Genomic DNA, 21,721 nt, shown 5'->3' on the forward strand with positions numbered 1-21,721 from the left:
TTCTTGTATATCATACAATTATTATTTATATTTTTTGAATTACTGCATATGCCTTCCTCCTCTGCATCTCTTCACTGACCCTAGCAGACAAAAGACTATTGCTTTGTATGGTAGTAACCTATTATTATTGATACGTTTTATTTCTTATCTTTCTATTCAGTCCCTTTGCCTATTCAGATTCCTGTCTCTTGTTCAAATAACTGCCTGGTTGCAAAGGTAAACAAGACTAAAACAACCAGGTAGCTGCTGAGATAGCTAACTGGAGAGCTGCTGAACAAAAAGCTAAATAACTAAAAAAACTATAAAAAATAAAAAATGAAAAACAACTGCAGCTTTTATTTTGAAGCCAAAGTTTTATTATCTCCCGTTATCAGTTTTTACTCAATCTCAGCACTGTCATTTGCACTATTCTCAATCACAGCACTGTTATTTTCACCTATTTTCAATCTCAGCACTGTAATTTGGCACAAAAGTTTGCCATACATGTTCAGATTTTAGTCTTTTTCCGAAGAACGTTCAGATATCGATCGTATGTTTAAATGCAACAATGTAAAACTAACATTAAGACTGAAATTGTAGGATAAAGCCCTAAAAATAACAAATCGGAAGACATTCTGAACATGAAATAGTTGTAGACACCAGGCGTATGAAAGTGACTTCTTGGAAATGCATTGTAGGTCCCGAAAAGATACCGTCAGATACACAATACACAGATTTTATCGTTCTCCTACCAAAATTTTCTAACCTGTCCGTTCTATTGACTAAACAACCAATTGCCGAAAATCATTTCATATGATTATATTGGTGCGTGAATGGCCAGTTTAAAGGAGTAGCCCTTGTATACAATGGTTTAGCCCATCTGCTCCTAGACTGTGATCAAACTGTGATTACAGTGCGAGGTCACCTTTTGATATACTATTGTAATTAGATAGCCCTCCTGCTGTCACAGAACTCTCTCTAATTTCCCTCTCATCTGCCTTATAATGCAGTACTGTGCAATTAAACCTGAATTCCATCTCTACTACTGATGTTGCCTCATTTTACAAAAATACCTTTTGTGTAGAGCTACCTTGTCTATCCTGGTCAACAGGAATAGTTTTTACTAAAATGGACAAGATATCAAGATAGCAAAAGGCTCCTTGTTGAATATTATTGAGGGAATTATGATGACTGTTTGAAAAGAAATAGAATAATTTTATGCTAAACCTCTAAATTACTTATATCATTTAGATTAAAGAAAGCTGAGCCACAAGACTTTCAGGAACTTACAAGTCTTCCTCTTTATGAACTCTAACAGTCAGGGTCAGTCAGAACCCCCTCTCCATCTGTCCTTCCAGCAGGATTAACAACAGTGCCATGGTTTCATCTCATTATCAGTCCTCAGTGGGGTAATTAACCACAGTACCATAGTAGCCAGCTACAGTATGGATATTTCCTCTTTCCATAGAATACCCTTCTATTACCCTTTATTGCCAAAAGATATCCTTAATATTAGTGCTCACTGCCAAAAGATAATACAACTTTATTCTGTGCCTGTATTATTAGCTTTGCCTGTCTCACACCCTATACTGAAGGTTTTTTAGAGACTATATAATACATGTTTAAAGAGAAATATGTTACCTAATTCAGTACTGGAAAATTGAGTTTCACTTTAGGAAAATTGTATTGAGATCATTTACTTACTTGTGTTAGGATATTAAAAGAGAACTGAAGCCTAGAAAAGAATTTGGGTGTTAATGCTGAACATTTGGTGCTCTGTACCAGCCAAAGGCGATCAAAGCCCTTTAGTAGGGAAGATCTGTCTCTGAAGATGCCCCCAGTAGCTCCCCATCTTTTCTGCTGATTCTCTGCACATTCTTTTTAGCTGTCGTCAGTTATCTGGGTTTGGGATCAACTCACAAAATACTGTATATATAGAATATATAAATTTTACAGTACGCCATGTGCAGTGTCACTGACACTCCTAACAAAATCCAACATACTGAGCACTACTTTGAAGGCCTGCATTATTAGAGATGTTAAACCCTTAGGCTGCTGCAATAAATTCATATATAACGTATGGCAGTGTGGAATTTAGTTCTCCTCTACAAACACTATTCAAACAATCTTAAGACATACTTGTACCATGGATATGGATTGGTTCATTAACAGCACTGGTTTGGTCTTATTATCAGTTTGTGTATAATTTACTCTCTACAATAATGTTGCCTGCCCAATCTAACAAATGACCTTTATTGAGAGAAAGTAAATGTGTGGCCATCTTTAGCTCTATTATTTATAGGATGGCAGCCCAGAACATCATCTGGAAAATCTGGTAAATGCCAGAGGTTCTGTGCTAAGCTGCCATAGACCTACGATTTAATATATTGTTAGCCACAGTTTTTAAAAGTATTTTTTGTGGTGACACAATACTGCTTACTGACTTATATTTGAATGCAAATAACATCTCATGCCAAGCTGCCACCCTTCTGCCCAAGCTGCCACCCCACTGCCCAAGCTGCCACCCCTCTGCCCGAGCTGCCACCCTTCTGCCCAAGCTGCCACCCCTCTGCCCGAGCTGCCACCCTTCTGCCCAAGCTGCCACCCCACTGCCCAAGCTGCCACCCCACTGCCCAAGCTGCCACCCTTCTGCCCGAGCTGCCACCCTTCTGCCCGAGCTGCCACCCTTCTGCCCAAGCTGCCACCCTTCTGCACCCTACTATCCTCTGCCAGAGTAACATCATGGTTACCTTTGATGGTGTGACACGCAAATGTTGTGTGTATTACGGCCATTAAATAGACACAACCCCGTTTAGAATAAACGCTACACACTTATAGCAAAACCCTATGAATTACAAGTTCTATACAAAATATGTAAGGTATGTCTTCTCCCAATATAATAGCGTACTTGGAACTATAACGTTCGTATGAAATTTTCACGAGTCCTTTCCGGCGTTCCATTGAAAATATAGCCTGACATTATCCTACACTCGGTCAATAGTGCGCTCCTTTACACGCACATTGCCCTGTGTTTGTCGGAGCAGAATTGGCCTCTCCTTCCTCCCGCCTCTAATTACCCATCATGCAACGGGAGGTTTAACACCAAGATGGCCGATACTATGGAGGAGTATGAGAAAGAAGCTGGATGCGTCCCTATTTTGCACCCTGAGGTAATACGCTTTCTCTGATATATAGCTGCGGGAGCCCACATGGAAGTTCCGGGCCGGGGCTAGTACAGGAGGGGTGCCGGGTATCGGGCAGGGGGCGGCTGTGGGGACTGGCTGTTAGCTGCTGCAGAGGATGCTCAGGAGATGTACAAGGGGAACAGAGCGGCCCAGTCCCAGTGTGGGTGTGTATCCGAGCATAGGGGATATATGTCACAGTGGGTTTCATTCTCACCTCTACGCACTGTATAGGATAACTGCTGTGTGTGGGAGTGCAATCCCTAGGTGAGCTGCGTGCCCCTGGGGATCAGGCAGTGCAGGGGGTCAGGCAGTGCTGGGTGTAAGGCAGTGCTGGAGGTCAGGGGATCAGGCAGTGCAGGGGGCACAGGTGGAAACCAAGCGAGTCATTTTGTTTGTTGTATGTACGGCTTGTGTTTATTTCCCGTGGGCCTTTGGCCTTGTCTCAGGGTCCCAGCAGTGATGTGCCTCTCCTGTCATAATACCCCAGGCTCACAGCCTTCTCTCTCTCTCACAGTCGGTTCTATGGCACTGCTGATATTATTTTAATTCTGGGACCATGAAGACAGGTTTCCCTCAAGCATATTAGTAGAGTTTTTTTTAAGAATGGACCACTTTGCTCTCTCATTCACTCCAGCATGCCTTGTCTTTATTCTAAAGAAAAATGAGCCTGTTCTTGCTACGCTGACACATCGGTCTTCTTTATATCATATATGAATATCCACTCAACAGTTCATTACAAAGTTTAACATATGATGTATTGATTATGAGGGGGTTATTCAATGTGATAGTAGATTTGCAGAAACAAATGTATAGTGAGTCATTTTAGCTTTTCTAATTCCAGTTAAGCATATGAAATGTTTAGGAAATAGGAGAGGACTAATAATAAGGAATAGTCTGTATTATTTTTTAGCCTCAGTTGAACCTGTGTTTTTCAGGTAAATCTAAACATTTTGGGAGACAGTAATACTGATTTCATAGTCTTGCTAATGCTAATATTTTTGGGTTATTGGATCATGCATGTAAGTGTTATCAATGATTATCCTGTGAAATATTGGACTTCGTGAGCCATTTTATATTAAGTTTTGAAGCTTGGAGCAGAGCCTGCCAAGGAGCTTCCATGGTCCACCACCATCCCACCCCAAGCAGGGTGGAAATATGGCGTGGCACAGGTAAAATGGTGAATGCACTGGATGATAGATACATTCCATATGATGATAGGACCTGCATCACAGGCCAGACATTTGGGGTACAGTGTGGGCAAGGTGAGATATCAATGCATCATGGTATTACTCCTATTTGGCAGATGCAGAATAACTCACAGGGCAGAACAGGTATTACATTAAACAGCATATTGTCTGTAAATGATAAACTACTTCTGAGTGCCAGAACCTGGACATATGTTGACAGTGTCACAAAGATGGCTCAAAGAGAGGGGCAGTTAAGGCATGTACCATATACAGCACCCCACCATAATCTTAGTGCAGCATCCTAATAACACCCCCCCCCCCCCCCCCCCAATCACAGCACACACTGGAGTTGAACAGAACAGTACAATAACAATACAGCAGGCAAAGCTATTCATTCCAAACACACATTGCATGTTGTTTCTGTAGCCAACCCACATATCATGCCCAGGCCCACATCTGTTCAGTATACTTCCCCTTGCCGCTGACCCAATAGAAAAGTAACAGCAGTTGACATGAGACGTTTAAAGCAAGAGAATGACAGGTGAAACGTAAACTGTCAGTATCTTGGACTCTGTTCATTTCCACCTCCCAGTCTTTAACTAATCCACAACCCCTCACTTTAACTTTCGCTTCTTCAACCAACAACATTCACTAAACCTAAACAGCAGCACTTGTTTCTGCACTAGTATTTAACACGCATCCCTTTTTATGATGTCGCCTGTGCTGCTTCAGGAACAGCCATCTGTTGGCTTGAGGGGGGGGGGGGTGCTTTGTGTGCTTGGTAGTTGCCTTGTCAACTTTATTAATAATTGAATTAGGGCCCCTCTTGGCCTTATTTGGCTACCACCTTATGTAGCTCAGTTGGTCAAGCAATTTGCCTGTTCATTCATCAGGCTGAGAGGGCAGATCTGACTATATAGTTTTGACATAAAATAGCAGGATTTTTTAGCAGTTTAGCATTGCAATTTAAATAGCTGACTTGTCTCAATATATAATTTATTATAATTTAAAATGCAACCCTGTTTTTTTTGAGTGATTGCTGTTATGTTGTTTCCAGCCATACCATTAGTTTTTTGTAGATTTCGGTCTTATCTGTCTTAATCGCCGAAAAAGCCTTGCGAGGCAACTTCGGCGATTTGCGCAAAATCGCGCCGCCGCGTGTGTCATCCCACCGGCGACTTACATTTTCGCCGGTGGGATGGCAGGGGAAGGCAACTCAGGGAGATTAGTCGCCCGCGAACAGGGAGTTTTGTCGCGGGCGACTAATCTCCCCGTGTGCCAGAGCCCTTAAGCTGACCTAACTAGCAGTCATTTGCAACAGGAATTTTTTTTTAAGTGGCCTAAAGGGATGAATGATAGGTTCCAAGGTTGAAGTAAGTACATTTCAAACGTAGTGGACACCAAGCGCTCCGGACTCCGGGGTCTCTCATACAATCAAATCTTTATTGTTGCATTAAAAGAAGGAACGCCTGAGGCGTTCCTTCTTTTAATGCAACAATAAAGATTTGATTTTATGAGAGACCCCGGAGTCCGGAGCGCTTGGTGTCCACTACGTTTGAAATCGGCTTTTTTTTCCCCCTTCAGCTACGGGTTCGGGGCCCTGAGCACCCGGACCAGCCAGGGATACCGGTGAGCTATTTTGACTTGTACTGACTATGCTTGACCATTGTGTTCCTTGAACAGCATTTGCGATACGTCCGGGGTTTTTACACCCGGACCTCACTGTTTAGATTGGTACGGATTGTATTTTGTGAATTGGAGCATTTATTATCATATGCAGAGAAATTTACTTTTGTTTTTCGTTTTTGTTTTACTTTATATGATATATTATCTTACCTCTTTTTCTTTGATTGAAGTAAGTACATGCTGTCTAACAGGGTCGGACTGGGGGGTGAAGGGCCCACCGGGGCTCCCGCCCCAGGGACCCTGCAGGTGCCCCCGCCGGCCGCGTCCCCTAAGTCTCTCCCCCCTAACCCCCCTCGCAGCGCCCCCCACCTGACATCCTCCCCAGAGTGCGCGTAATTTAACGCATCGGGAGTAGCGGTCGGGCAGAGGGAGCGCAAAAAGGGTCGGGTCGGGTCTGGGCCGCGGGGCCCAATGGGATTTTTCCCGGCGGCCCAGTCCGACCCTGTTGTCTGAGAGACCCTTTTGGCTTGCAAGACTCTTTATAGGCTTTATTTTATTGATGTTATTACGATTATTATATTTAATTATAACATAGTTTGATAGCTCTTATCCAGTTTATATATAATTACTGTACAGGTATGGGACCTGTTATCCTCAATGCTTGGGACCTGGGGTTTTCTGCATAAGGGGTCTTTCTGTAATTTGGATCTCCTACCATAGATCTACTAAAAAAAAATATTTAAAAAGTAATTAAACCCAATATTATTGTTTTGGCTCCAGTAAGGACTAATTATATCTTAGTTGGAATCAAGTACAAGGTACTGTTTTATTACTACAGAGAAAAAGGAAACTATTTTTAAAATGGGGTAAGGGGTTCTGTATAAGGGGTCCAATACCTTTATCTTATATGGTTTCATAATCATTTTTTTCTTTATAAGGAAGTTTGAATTGTCTTGTTTGGCTGTGCTTCATTTTTGTATACAATTATTGTATTGTATTTATAAAGCACCAGCATATTCTGCAGTGCTGAATAATAGAAAGGTCCATTCTTCAAACATACAAATACTGATTGATACAGGAGGTACAGCTGAATAGAGCTGGCAGTCTATAAAAAGAAGAGGGAATGAAACACAAGGTGTATCTCATCACTTGATCATTGTTTTTTTTTTATAATACAGGAGTGTTTAATACAGGCATGGGATGTTTGCTGGAATGTTTGTGACCTTTTTTCCAAGTAAGCTAGTAACTAATCTATTCGTTTGTGCGTTTTAATGTTGGTAAATTTGTCTTACAGGAGATCAAGACTCAGAGCCATTATAATCATGGATACAGCAGTGATTCACTTGGACGCAAAAGCCACATGGACGATTATAGCACATGGGATATTGTCAAGGCCACACAGTAATTATTACTATTTCTGATTGCTTAATATGTTGACGTTGGATATTTATTTTTACGCATCACTTTATTATAGTTTTTTACAATTAAGGGGTCTAAGGGTCTAAGTTTGCTCAGGTGACCGTTAAATTCTACCTCCTGATTGGTTGCTTTGGGTTATTGCACCTGGGTTAACTTTACATAACTTCATTATTCTTCTGAACTAACAACATTTTTCTTTTGGTTAATTTATTGTTCTTACCCTGATATCAGTTTATACATGAAACCAGTGGCATCAAGTAATCCTGTGGGAATCAGTGCTCAGCAGATAACAGAGTGAAATAATATGAAGCTGTCTCGTGTATTTAGAAATGCAAAAACTATTATGAGGGATTTATGACATGCTATTTGAATGCAGAAAACAACGGAGGGATATGCTTTTTTTTTTTACTTATAGACTTATAAACTGGGTGTGTGGCATTCAGTGAAGGTTAGTATATGGCTAAACAGAACAAACTCATTATCGTCATGTGACTACTTTGGAAGTGATGATTTTTCTTCTTAAAAAAGCTACAGAGTTGACTTAAATTTGAGAATTAAAATTAGAGTTTAGGTTTAGACCTAATCCTCTGACCTAAGCCATTAGTGATTAATTCAGTGTGTCTTTATTGGAATTATATTCTGTTATGAACTTTGGGTTTTTATAGTTTGCCACTTGAATAAACCTTTTCATGGATATTCTCATTATTCCCTGTAGGAATAGTATTCATAATACCTCCACCTTTGCATTAGCTTGGGAGATATTATATTTTTTACCTCCTATAACACTGCTACAGCTATTGAGTAAGGTTTGCATATTAACCATAACATACATAATAACACACAATGTAAAAAAAATATATAAAAAATGTATCTTTTTAAATGTAAGGCAAAGAAACCCACACCCCCATAAATACTGTTAAAATTAATGGGATGTAAGGGCACAAGAAGTATACAGAAACACTCTGCACAATGTGTTTATAATGATTGCATATTGTTAATCGTGAAAAGAATTTAAGTGCCCTTTGGAATTTCTGCTAGCAATGTGTGTACATTGTTTGTGTCATGCCTTACAGATACGGAATTTACGAGCGATGCAGAGAACTTGTTGATGCAGGATATGATGTCCGTCAGCCTGATAAAGAAAATGTCACTTTGCTTCACTGGGCAGCGATTAACAATAGGATGGATTTGGTGAAGTAGGTATTCTGCTGGGAGATGCCTAAGTTAAAGCGGGTGTCTTCCCCAAATCAAGTGAGAGAAAAAAAATATCAATCTTTTTCACACATACTATTCTATTCATTCTATTTTTAATGAGATGTACCTTTTTCATTTTTTTTTTTCAATAAACTGCTTTCTTTGTTTCAACCATTTGAACCTCCAGAAGGCTTGGAGGGACTGATTAATTATATTATCCTTTCTTATTACAACTACTTCCAAAGACTCATATGGCTAACCAAAAAGTACTAAAATCCCCCACAATGTAGCACATCATGCTGGGCTCATCCAACTCAGCCTCTGTTTTATGACAGAGAAACTCAGACATTTTTGAAATGATCACTTAAGTGCCAGGTTTTTGTTACACTGGTATATATTCTCACATTCTGAAGACATATTGAGACATATTGTGTCAGCCTTATTTTCTAGTATATTTCTTCTTTTAGTAGTAGTTATAGAAGATTATTAGTGCTATTTATGTGGAGTGGCAAATGATTCCAGACTGCCAAGGCCAAAGGACGCTACTCGGTCCTAATTCTCCTAGACCTTTCCTCTGCTTTTGATACTGTCGACCATTCTATTCTTATGCAAATTCTTTATTCTCTGGGTATCCGGGATCAGGCTGTATCCTGGTTCTCCTCCTATCTCTCTAACCGCTCCTTCTCTGTTGCTCTTGCTAACAAATCCTCTAGCCCAGTTCCGCTTAGTGTGGGGGTGCCTCAGGGCTCTGTACTTGGTCCCCTGATGTTCTCCCTGTACACTCTCTCTTTAGGAGACCTTATTTCTTCTTTTGGTCTTAAATATCAATTATATGCAGTTGACATCCAGATATATTTAGACACCTCTGCACTAACTGCTGATGTTCAAACCCAGATTGGTAACTGCCTCCTGGCTATCTCCTCCTGGATGAACCGACGCCACCTCAAACTTGTAAATTTTGCACGCTGCCTTGGGGTTATCTTTGACCAGTCACTCTCCTTCTCTAACCATATTAATAACACTGCCAAAACCTGCCGTTTTTTCCTCCGCAAAATTGCCAAGATACGCCCCTTTCTTTTACAAGTAACAGCTTAAACACTAATCCATGCCCTTATCCTTTCCCGCTTAGATTACTGCAATCTCCTACTAACCGGCCTCCCAGACTCCCACCTCTCTCCCCTGCAATCAATTTTAAACTCTGCTGCCAGGATCTTCCTGCTCTCTCCGAAAGAGGGAACCTGTTCAGCCTTACTTAAGCTCTCTTGCATGGTTACCTGTTAAGCAAAGGATAGCTTACAAAATCCTTCTGCTAACATTCAAAGCCCTTCACTCCTCTGCTCCTCACTACATTTCTTCACTGGTCTCCCTGCATGTTCCTGGTCGTCTCCTCCGCTCCTCTCAGAGCCTCCGTCTTTTTACACCATCCACACCCACTGCGCTCTCTCGTCTTAAACCTTTCTATCTCGCTGCTCCTTACCTCTGGAACTCTTATCCCTGAATCCCTCTGTAGGGAACACTCACCCACTCTCTTTAAGAAAAAGCTCAGCTGTTACCTTCTGGAGCACTACAACATTATTTTGCCCAGTCCTGCGCTTAAGGGCAAATGCCCATACCTGGTGCACTCTTACCTTCCAGTTTGTGCCTGTATGTTACCCAACCACTTAGATTGTAAGCTCTATGGGGCAGGAACCTCCTTCCTACTGTGTCTCATACCACATGGCACATGTATTCTGTAAGATTGTACAGCGCTGCGTACCCTTGTGGCGCTTTATAAATAAAGTTATACATACATACATACACACATACATTAGGGAGGCAGATATGGTACTAATAACAGAATTAATGGTAGAAGGAGGATCTTAAAGTGTGAGTTTAGAGATTTCGTTTGTAAGACTGAGGGGTGCCTCAAAGTCTACTTGTTAAGGAGATCCCACTGTTAAGCTGGCCATACATGTTAAGATTTTTAAAAGATCTTTTAGTTATTTTAGGACCAAGCTTATACAAAGATTGCTTGAAAGCATGATTTGTCCATCGACGGAAACAAACTTTTCAAGTGATATTGTCTAGTTGAAGCTAGCAAAACTGCCTGGTCGGTCCTGCAGACAGTTGGACAATGGGCAAATATCGTTGCTAATGACAAAACAACGCACATTTTCAAACCTGCCCAATCGATTTTCTAAATGATGTCAGATGAAAAATCATTAGATTTGTGATTGTTTGGTACCTATTAACCTTACGATAATTTGACAGATTCGTCAGATCACACTGAAATTGGTCGTTAGGGAGAGAAAAATATTAATGTGTGTGGCCACCTTTAAAAAAGAGACCTGTTGTTCAATAACTGTAGATCAAGCTCTGCAATGAATAATGTAAACATCAGACCAAATATCAGTAATCTCAGCTGACCTATTCATTACATGGAGACAATTCTACACAGTAGATGATGTGCTGGGAATGGGGTCTGGGGAACAGGGAATACTGTGATACCAGATAGCTTTTCTAACAAACATGAGCAGAAAGACTGCAACACAGTTTAATCAAGAGAAATGAAAGAACTATAAGGTTGTACCATTTAGGGCAGGGGTACACGGGGAGATTAGTCACCCAACGACAAATATTTGTTGTCTCGGGCGACTCAACGAAGATTTGTCGCTGGGCAACTAATCTCCCCTTGTACCTCTGCCCTTAAAATATCTGAATGGTATGTGTTTCGTGCTACAGGGCACTTAATCGTAGGCTATTTTTTGTATAAGGGTGAAGACACACTGAGCTACTAGTAGCAGCTACTTTTCCATGGCTACTAAACTCCAGAAAATACCCTGCCATAGACAATACTGAGAAATGCCTCTGCTAAAACACACGCAGAGACAATGATCAGCATTGTCTATTTCAGTAGCCATGACAAGTAGCTGCTATTATTAGCTCCGTGTGTCCTTATAAAAAAAAAAATAGCCTACGATTAAGTGCCCTGTAGCACAAAACACATAATGATTTTTTTATGAACATGTACTCTGTAGAGAGTTCTGCTTGTCACTCTCACTGATTTCACAAGTTTATGATAATGAGAAATCTAAATCTGATTCCAGGTGTGTTAAGTGCCAATAAGCCAATTTAGCTTGCTGCACAACTTGTCAGTTGTGTGCATGGATAGTAGGGATCCTTGGAATAACCTCCAGGATCCCCTAGTGGGACCTGACTTGTGATAAGCTGTTATAGGCACCAAGCATTGCGAGATGTCGGTAAAAAAATGATAAATTCCATAATAGGTTTGCACTTAATTTGTAAATTAGGCCATAAATGTTTATTATATGATTCTAACCCTTTATGCAAAATGTGCCTATCTTTAAGGTTCTACATATCAAAAGGTGCGATAGTAGACCAACTTGGAGGAGACCTAAATTCCACACCACTTCACTGGGCAACGAGGTGAGACTGATTTTTTTTCCCAGTTATTGTTGTCTAACCAGCCACCCAACCCCTTTTGACCTAGTAAATTGAATTTAGCTTTTGTGCACAAAAAAACAATGGTAACATATTATCTACAGTCTACAGAAAGACACTTGTGCCGTGTTTGATGGCTGCCATTTTTCTGCACACTCTCCATACTTTCATGGAGGGAGTATTAAAGAACAAGTCAAGTCACATTCACTGGGGGTGTCAATGTGTTAGGTTACCCATCAGTTAATATAATCTGTTTTATTCACTAACCAGTGTGCCTCCTAGGGGTACAATCCCATGAGTACCACATTTCTCTGTGCCGATGTTCCAGCAACCCTCTTTGCTGTCCTACCACATATGCAGTAAAGTAAGACTTCAGATTTTACCGTTTATATTTGTACTTTACTGCATACTGTACATACAGTATGCATACTGTCCAGTACAGCAAAGAGGAGAGGACTGCACGGGCATCAGTAGAGATAGTGGCGCTCTACCCAAGAAATAGTACCCTGGGCCAGGGCACTTTTTTTTTTAACAAATAGGAGCACTGGTTCTAGGTAAGGATTATATTTACTAGGTGGGCATATCGGGAGAAGATCGGGATCGCAATGTGCACGCCCACCTTAAGTCTAGTTATTTAAATTTAAGCCCAGTGGAACAGATGCACCTCTGATTGCCTTTTCTCTGGCCATCTGTAGTCCTCTTTATGTTGTTACAGCCTCAGGGCACTTTAGGTTTCCTTTTATAATTTCAATGTTTTATTGATTTGTTCTAACAAAGCAAAAAGCTGACAGTGTGGCATAAATTGCACCAGTGCAGTGAACTGTAGCAACCATTTTGCTTTGATTATTCTAAATATTAATGATTTCCTGCAGTGATGTAAACAATGAGTTTGATAATATTGTTAGCTAGTTAGGTTATCTCAGCTGTAAGGTAAGGCTAAACTGAATTGTTCCTTTTGTGTGAGTTAAAGTAGTGCTTTCATATGCAAACGCAAAAGTGCTTTTAAAATAGATTGTTTCCCTCCAGTGTCCTTTCTATAGCACACACAGTGATTTTAGGCACAAATAAAAATTTCTAACAAAGAAGAACATCACCTCTTCACTATTATAATACATTTATTAATCCATTGGCCTACTAATACATACTTAGAACTATAAATAAGTCAGCAACACACAAAAACTGTAGACCTACAGTAATCCAAATTTTATTTAGAAATTAATTTAGTTTTTGGTCCTTATTTCAAATTGTGAAAAGCCAGTTAATCAAAAGACTGATGGAAAGGAAAGGCTAAGGTTATAAAAAGACAGCACAATATTGGTAATAATAAATGTGAAGTAAAATGCAAGTGCAAGTCGAATGGACTTTATTTAAATTCACACTTAAATATGTATTTTTAATTATCAACAGATCTACAATATTGTTGCTGTGCATTTTGCTAATAGTTCATATTCATACAGGAGTGCCTGAATCATTTTTGTTGAATAGAATAAGATTTCAGAAGACTTGTAATGTTTTCTTTCCTGAATTACTGAAGCTAACTCTCTGACATGGATAAAGGTTCTTGTGCAGTTCATGCTGGCCCAGCATGACTAAAGCCTTTACCCATGTTGGAGTGTCTGCTTCAGTAATTATTGTTGGGTTCTGGACAGCTTTGGTGGGTTTTTGGCTGCATATCTTTTTTGTGTTGCAACTCTTCACAAATACTGACCAATGGATTTTCATAGGGAAGTGTCTGTATCGCTTTAACATGAAAACATTGAGTATAAATTGCTGGCAATCTGTAGCTTTCTTGCAAGCAACATAGAGTTTATGTTGTTAGCAGGGATATGATTAATTCACTGTTAACCATAGGCCTCCAAATGTTACTGGACTATAACTACCAGCATTTATCAGTATATTGCAAAATAGCATTATTTCATAGGTCAAAAAGATACATTACTTTAGGTATTAAATCATTAGTTTGAAAGCAAGAAATATTTTCTAGGTATGTGCATCATCTTTTTTTGTCTTAGTAAAGTTTTGCATTGATTTTTAAAATTTTGAATTATATGAATGTTATTTCTTTTATTTAATATGTTTGCAATTTCATTTTACAAACAAAGTAATTTCTGTTTAGACAAGGGCATCTATCCATGGTTGTCCAGTTGATGAAATATGGTGCTGATCCATCACTCATTGATGGAGAGGGCTGTAGCTGTATCCATCTAGCTGCACAGTTTGGACATACATCTATTGTTGCATATCTCATTGCAAAAGGACAGGTAATATTTGACCTTGCCCCTTTTTATTTATTTATTTGTTTATTTTGCATGATTCCATGTGAACAGAACCGAATATTTTGTATTTCCATGTTTGTTTACTTTAAACTGACTCCTCCTGTGCACATGATTTTTAAAAATGATTTTTGCACATTTCCTATTCTTAACTAACTATGTTAAAGTTGTCTAAACACACAGTTTTCATGCCCTTCTCCCAAAAGAGCCTGACACTACTTTTGAGGAAGCCAGGTTACTGGAATTTAGTGGTGAGGTTGCATAGAATTTAGTGGTGAGAGGTTTATATGAATTTTTTGATTGCTGGATATTTTTATTTTTTTTTCCAGACCAAGGTTGCCACCTAGTCTTTCTGTCTGGTTCTTTTCTCTCCAGCCATTGACCATGCTTAGTAGTTCTGACTACATGTGCCGTTCAAATAAGGTTACAATAACCACAATGCTGTTTAATAAATATAATATATATATATTTGCCTTCTAGTTGTGTGGAATGCCCTGTTTTACAGCTTGGTACTTGCGATGCATGTTTAGCCATTAATTTAAATATTACATGTCTAAGTACAATCTGTCCGTTCAGTGTCCTCTGAGTATTATCAGTGTAGACATACATGCATCTGCTGAATTGGCAGAACATGGGTCAGGCTAAGGAAGTGATGTTTTTATACGCTTAATTGTAGACGTTGGATTATAAGAGAGAGGTGTTTTTTTCACACTGCACTCTTGCCTGAGATATGTGCATTTGGTTACAAAAATGGGAATGAATTTGGTCTGTATTAAAATACTAAATTCAGGCAACTATGATGAGATCTCTCTTGTGTTCCCAAATTTCACCCATTGTACAGAAAATACATTGTGTAAAAATATATATATTTATGGAAGTTCAGATAGTGTATATTCTTTTCTACAAAAAGGGTAGTATGTATTATTTTATAAAGGGGCACTGTTGGTGTACTGATTGAATACAAAAGTTTTGTTCAGCAAAGCTGAAAAGCTGTCTGCTTTAAATTTATTACCATTTTTTTTTTCATTTAAAATCTAAATGTAATTTTAAGTTTACTCTTGAGCTACATGTTGCTAGGCAGCATCTTTTTTTATTCATTTGAATTTAGAATATATCACTGAATGTAGAATATATTACTTGGCACACTGTATTGGCTATCAATAAAGATTCTACATCACTGACAAGGAAAGCGCTTAAAATTTTAGTCATCTGTTTATACACCTTTAGAACCATGGCAGCAACTAATCAATAGGTAACAGTTAAAGTTAGAGAATGCTTTTCTTTTCTAAGTTGCTACTGGAAAACATAGAAAGGGGAAAATGATTTTTTGTGGTGCACTATTTAAAATTAATACTGAACTGGCCCTTTGCAAATAATTTGGATAGTGGGAAGTGCAATATATAGAGTTATTTTTACCTACGTACTTATCTTGTATATGGAAAATACAAATATGTTTAATGTTAAGATTTTATGAGAAAACCACATAGGTTTATGCTTTAAACTGTAAAAATCTTTGTTTGAATAGGATGTAGACATGATGGATCAAAATGGAATGACTCCTTTAATGTGGGCGGCTTACAGGACGCACAGGTAAGAGTTTATTTTTAATGCATTTACTATCATTTATGATGGATAGCAGGAAATACAACTGTCAGCTTTAAACTGAAGCACATTGTTTTGCTAGGGGTAAACTAAAGCTTTAAAATAAGTGTTATTGCCCCATCATTGTCCACAAAACATCCTTTGAGTAAGGAGTAGTTACTGTTATTTTTATGCCAGACAACATTTAACGATTGATTTAGTTAATTTAACTTGTAGTTTCTTCTTTTAAGATTTGCTTAAAGGAGATGTTCAGCCTTTTAAAAGTTAAGAGAAATAAATTCAACCGCCTGTTTAAGATTTACAATTTTGGCTACAAAAAAATGCAGTTGATTCAATCTATCCTGCTGTAAGGGAGTGTTAAAAACATCTTTAGCTACCCTCTCTCTGCCAGCCAGTCGACCTCCACCATGCTGAGTAATCTGACATAGGAGGCACAGGCAATGATTGGCTACTTTAGCTCACCCCTTTCTTTCCAGTTCCTGTGCTGGTTACATAAAGGTGAATTGGCAACCAGATTAACTGAGCTGCCATTGGGAAATGAGGATAAATTCATATTTAATGTAAAAACTGAACTTGCATGCAGGAGATGGGCTGAGAAAAAACTTTGTTTCTTGGTTTTTGAAAAATATTCCCCTTAGAAAGCTTGTCAAGCACCTCTACATGTGCTTGATAGGATACATGATAGGATGTTATTCTTTGTTAGAACTATAGAATAGTTTACCAATAATCAGATTTACAACTGTCTAGAACCAGTTCTTCAGATGCATGCAGATGATTAGCAAGTATGCTAGTATTAAAAAAAGTGAGACCTCAAGCAGTGTGTCCTTAACACCAGAGTTCTTTTAGGATCTAGTTAGATTTATACCAAGAACCTGGTGGTTATAAAGTTGAGGATGCCAAGGTTCCAGCTCTTTCTAATGTATTGACTTAGTTACTAAAATGCTGCCTCTGATTTGCTAATTTGCTTGATGTTTTGGAACTGTAAAATAAAGCATTTCGCATTTAATTTGAATTTAAAAAAAGAAACCCATAAACCCCACTCCTTGCATGACATCATAAAAAAACTATATTCTACCATTATCATCTTTTCTATTATAAAATGTGCAGGTTCTTTAGATTGTGTAGGAAAATCTGATTACATGGTCTGATCGCGTTTTAAAACAAGTTTTACTGAACACAAGTCACATATTAGATGTACAATAAAGCAATTTAAGGAAGGTAAATTAAAAGGGGATGAGAATTTACTGGCTTTACCTTATGCTGAGAAGAGACATAATATATGCAGTCTTAGAACTATGGTTCTACATCATGCGCCTGCAGTGAAATGTGGGGGAGATTGTGAGATTAGGGCACTGCAAAAGGAATGTTACTGGATTAGTACTTTACAAGCCTTATTTCCCTGGGGATTAAACACTGCATATTCTTTATTAAGTTTGTTGGAAAAAAGATAATGGTAGAACAGAAATTAAAGCTTTTTATGATGTCATGCAAGGGGCGGGGTTGATTTTTTTTTTTTTTTTTTAAATCCTTAATGTGAAACATTATTTGAATTTTTGTGCTTTTGCGAAAGGAACTTTTTAAAGTTCCTAAATGTCAAGCAAAGTTAATATATTTTTATAAGTCTCAAGTGCCCTGTGATGAAGTGGATTTGTTGCAGCAATGTAAGGCTTTTGGTGGCCTTCCATTCAGTGAGCACAGAGCAAGGTAAATCAACATTGGGTGAGAATGCTCCTTGGAAAGGTGGAAGCACATATCTGGGCAGTCAGCTAGATCCCCCAAATGTGTCTGTTGGCCAGGTTGGTTGTTAACCACCAGTGTTCTATTCAGAACCTTTTTTTTTTTTTTTTAAAGATTTTATTTTGGAAGGAAAAGGGAAACAGGTGAGCTGGGGGTGAAAATATCATTACATGGGGACTGTTAAACCATCAACTAAGTATTACTTTTTGGTGTCCGGAGCATGGTTAGGGTAGTACATTTGCCTCCAACCACTGTCCCCAGAATGGCCTTCGAACTTATTGGGGCATCTCTGGGCTAGGTATACAAGCTTCTGTTTGGGTATGGAATTGTTTATAAGCTTTTTATAAAAGTTAAGTGCAGATGGTCCTGTGGACTTACAATGTAATAGTATTGTCTTTTTGGCATAATAAAATTATTGAAAATAGCACAGTATAGCAGGGGTTCTCAGAAATCTCCAAGATGCCCAGAATGCATAGAGTAGGTGACAATATGTTAAGGAGTGTTTGGGCTGTTTCAGCATTATTGAGAAACTTGCCAGAATCCCTGCATTGGGCATACCCATAAAACATGAAATGAGGTACCCAGAGCAATTGAGACACTTGGGACACTGGTCATGAACCCCAGGATATATCCTACCCAGTCTCTGTCGGGTAAGATATACTCTATTGAGGAATTTGATCTCTATGTACCTATCTCTGTTAAAGATAGTTAACTGGGGAATTAAGGCTTGGGCATCCTTTCGCATCTCTTCCTCTATGTCTGGGATATCTTCTCCCTATTGTTGTCGGACTTTGGTTAATTGGGTAATGTTTAACTGCATTAATATAACATACATGTTAAATTGTTTACAGTCCCCGCCAGCTATAATACCTCCTAGTGTTTTGACTCCCACAGCTGCCCATCTAGCAATCTCGGGCACTGAATTAAAGTGTGGAAGGTATTAATAGCCTCATATAGGGTCTAGAGCAGACAGATTGTTTGTTTATTTTTGGTGATTTAAAGCGCTACCTGAAAAAACTCCACTTGAAATGTTGTCTTTCTATAATTTAATCTGTCTTACTAGTTGTGTCTTGCTATATACAGTTTACTGATTTATTGCTAATAACATTTTGATAAATACATACAATTTTAAATAAACTGAAGATATAAATATGTTTCAGGTTTGCATTTTTTTGTGTGTTTTATAATTTATAAGTAACATTCTTGTGTTTTGCAGTGTTGATCCCACAAGGTTACTGCTTACCTTTAATGTGTCTGTTAACCTTGGTGATAAATACCACAAGAACACAGCACTGCACTGGGCAGTGCTTGCTGGCAACACTACTGTCATTAGTTTGCTTCTCGATGCAGGAGCCAATGTTGATGCCCAGAATATAAAGGTAAACACTGTGTTAGTTAATGTTCATGGAGTCTTTTTGGGAAGGGTGAGGCGATAAACATTTTTTTACCACATTTAGGCTCCTGTTATACATGGCTCTTTGACAGACTCTGCCTTTAGGTTGAGAACAGCAGCACTGTAATTATTCTGATTACTGCTGAATGCCAAGTTCCTTTTTAAACACATATGGGACTGCGCTCTGTATGTTTTATGAGTATATGTTTTAAACATGTTTTGTTTTTGTACCTTACAGGGAGAATCGCCACTTGATCTTGCAAAACAGAGGAAAAATGTTTGGATGATCAACCATTTGCAAGAAGCCAGACAGGCCAAAGGCTATGATAACCCCTCATTCTTTAAAAAGCTGAAAGCAGATAAGGTTAGTACTGTGTCCCATTAGGCAACAACAGATTATGTTTGTACCAAGTCTTAGATATGTTTTTGTTGCTGTTGTCTTGGCAAATTATAGAAAACACATTATTTTAAAGATGATTACATGTATTTGCAATCATTGCATTTAACTGTGTTTCTTACAGAGACACATCCATAAAGTCACTTGGACTCATGGCCTGATAAAACAGTTTTGTTTGTTTTCTGGATATCATTAGTTTAGTAGGTTGAACGGCTAGTGACCTTAGGCTGAATACCTATGAATGTGTTTAATGTGTGCTACGTGATAGCTCACTAGTACATTTAAGTGCAAAGCCAAGATCGGGCAATTAGTTGCTGTGACTTGGCAGTTAATCGCCACTTCTAAAGTAACTGTGACTTGTGCTGCGTGGTAGATTTCGGATGGGGTGACTAGTTGTGGGTATTAGTTGTCGCAACTTTTTTTTTTTAATTAACCTGTTTTTATTTATTACTCTAATAACAGAATAAATATATTCAAAACAAATAATTTGGTATGTGTTTGTCTTGTTTTCCAGTTTGTTTCCTGGTGGTGGGGCACACCATTTATGTTAATTGAGTATGACATCCATTCAAATATATAGTACACTGGTACATTAAGCAAATTTAGGAAAGAAGAAAAGGCAATATAAGAGAGGAGATAATGAGCCCTCTATAAATAAACTCCTCTCTATGTTGCATATTTTGTAATGAGGAGTAGCTCATTATACAGAGGTTTTATCTGTGAACTTTTAATTTGTTTTAACTTCTCTTCTGCAAACAGTGACTCTTCAGAACAGGTCGGAAAGTATTAAAATAAAAGGCAAATGTATGTCCAGCATAAGCCCTATTCATTAAGTTCATGTTGAACAAAGATATATACTCTTCCTTTAGGGTAATATCTCACAGGGAGATTAGTTGGCCACAATAAATCTCTGCTACCGTGAGCGACTAATCTTCAGTGGAGAGGCCTACACATCAGTTTGGCTTTCCAAAGTAATTCTAAGTTTCCTCCTGCAAGCAACTTTGCGTGACTTAGTTATGAATCACCGTTCTGTTTGCTGTTTTGAAATTTCCCCTTTTTCCAGCTTCTTTTATACTGGACTAAGCATTATACAGTTTTTTCTGTGTGTTTTATGTATCTATACCTGATCATCTTGGATGTAGCATTTACACAAATTATATTAATACATGTCACTAAAATTATCTGTGTTTAACTGAGTTTAACCACTCCTTTTTTTCTTGCCCTGTAAAGCTAAGCTAGGAAAAAAGGCTTCATGATTTTGTCTGATTATCTTTCAGGAATTTCGCCAAAAAGTCATGCTAGGAACTCCATTCCTGGTCATTTGGCTAGTTGGTTTTATTGCTGACCTTGATATAGACTCCTGGTTAATTAAAGGCCTAATGTATGGCGGAGTATGGGCAATGGTGCAGTTCCTATCAAAGTAAGAGTTCATTTTTGTTCCTTTTCAACAAAGTCAATGCTTCTAAATGTCTTGTTGACCTGTCAAAAAAATTATAAAAATTATTGATTTTTTTGGGGGCGGTGGGATGTTATCTTGCTTCAAAATATTTATATGTCCTTGTTACTGCTTTTCACCCTCATTCCTGACCATCCTGCATTCTCACATCAGAATGTTTTTCCAAAGTACTTTGGTACACTAAAGGCATAATTTTTAAACTTCACTTGTTTTCTCTTACTGCATAAACAAGAATGTTTTAGTCAATTTACTAGCAAGTCCTGTTGCCTTAAAGGAGAAAGAAAGGTAAAAACTAAGTAAGCTTTATCAGAAAGGTCCATGTAAATACAGCCATAAGCACTTACAGAAACACTGCACTGAGTCCTCGGTCAAAAGATTTGTTGTCTCTGTTTTCCTGTGCCAGAGACACGCAGCTCTCTCCACTCTCCTGCTCCCCCCTCCCTCAAGAATGCTAAGAACTTCCTCCCCCCCTTAGGAATGTGGATCTGACCCAATAAGCAGGAAGCTTCTTCATAGTCTTACTAATTGAGCATGTACACTGGTCTTGGTGCAGGAGCGAGGCATTATAAGAATTTTCATTACAGAGCTCAGCGGTTTTTTTTTTCTTATGCGGCTTCTGATCATCTGAACAGGAGAAATATGGGGAGACTTAAGGGCACTATTGAGAGAACTGAAGGTATGCCTGTAGCTTGAGATTAACTCTTTATTAGCCTTTCCTTCTCCTTTAACATCAGGTTCCACTCATACTCATCTACTAGGTGCTGTTTAACATTTACATAACAGGCAAACTATCTGTTATTATTGTGGCCCATATATCAATTATCCTTAATCA

The 21,721-nt window shown here is 38.6% G+C and overlaps 1 protein-coding gene across 1 annotated transcript in view; it reads left to right on the forward strand.

Annotated features, from left to right (window-relative positions):
* The first annotated feature begins 2,985 nt into the window (after window positions 1–2,985).
* zdhhc17 (zinc finger DHHC-type containing 17) overlaps window positions 2,986–21,721 on the forward strand; it is a 35,465-nt gene continuing 16,729 nt past the window's right edge. The window contains exons 1-9 of the mRNA XM_002935641.5: window positions 2,986–3,149; window positions 7,272–7,378; window positions 8,470–8,592; window positions 11,939–12,016; window positions 14,148–14,292; window positions 15,830–15,894; window positions 18,860–19,022; window positions 19,275–19,400; window positions 20,711–20,853. Of these exons, the coding sequence (XP_002935687.3) occupies window positions 3,087–3,149; window positions 7,272–7,378; window positions 8,470–8,592; window positions 11,939–12,016; window positions 14,148–14,292; window positions 15,830–15,894; window positions 18,860–19,022; window positions 19,275–19,400; window positions 20,711–20,853 (1,013 nt within the window). The 5' untranslated portion in view covers window positions 2,986–3,086. The remainder of the gene's footprint in view (window positions 3,150–7,271; window positions 7,379–8,469; window positions 8,593–11,938; window positions 12,017–14,147; window positions 14,293–15,829; window positions 15,895–18,859; window positions 19,023–19,274; window positions 19,401–20,710; window positions 20,854–21,721) is intronic.

Source organism: Xenopus tropicalis, chromosome 3 (genome assembly GCF_000004195.4).
Source record: "Xenopus tropicalis strain Nigerian chromosome 3, UCB_Xtro_10.0, whole genome shotgun sequence".
Lineage (NCBI taxonomy): Eukaryota > Metazoa > Chordata > Amphibia > Anura > Pipidae > Xenopus > Xenopus tropicalis.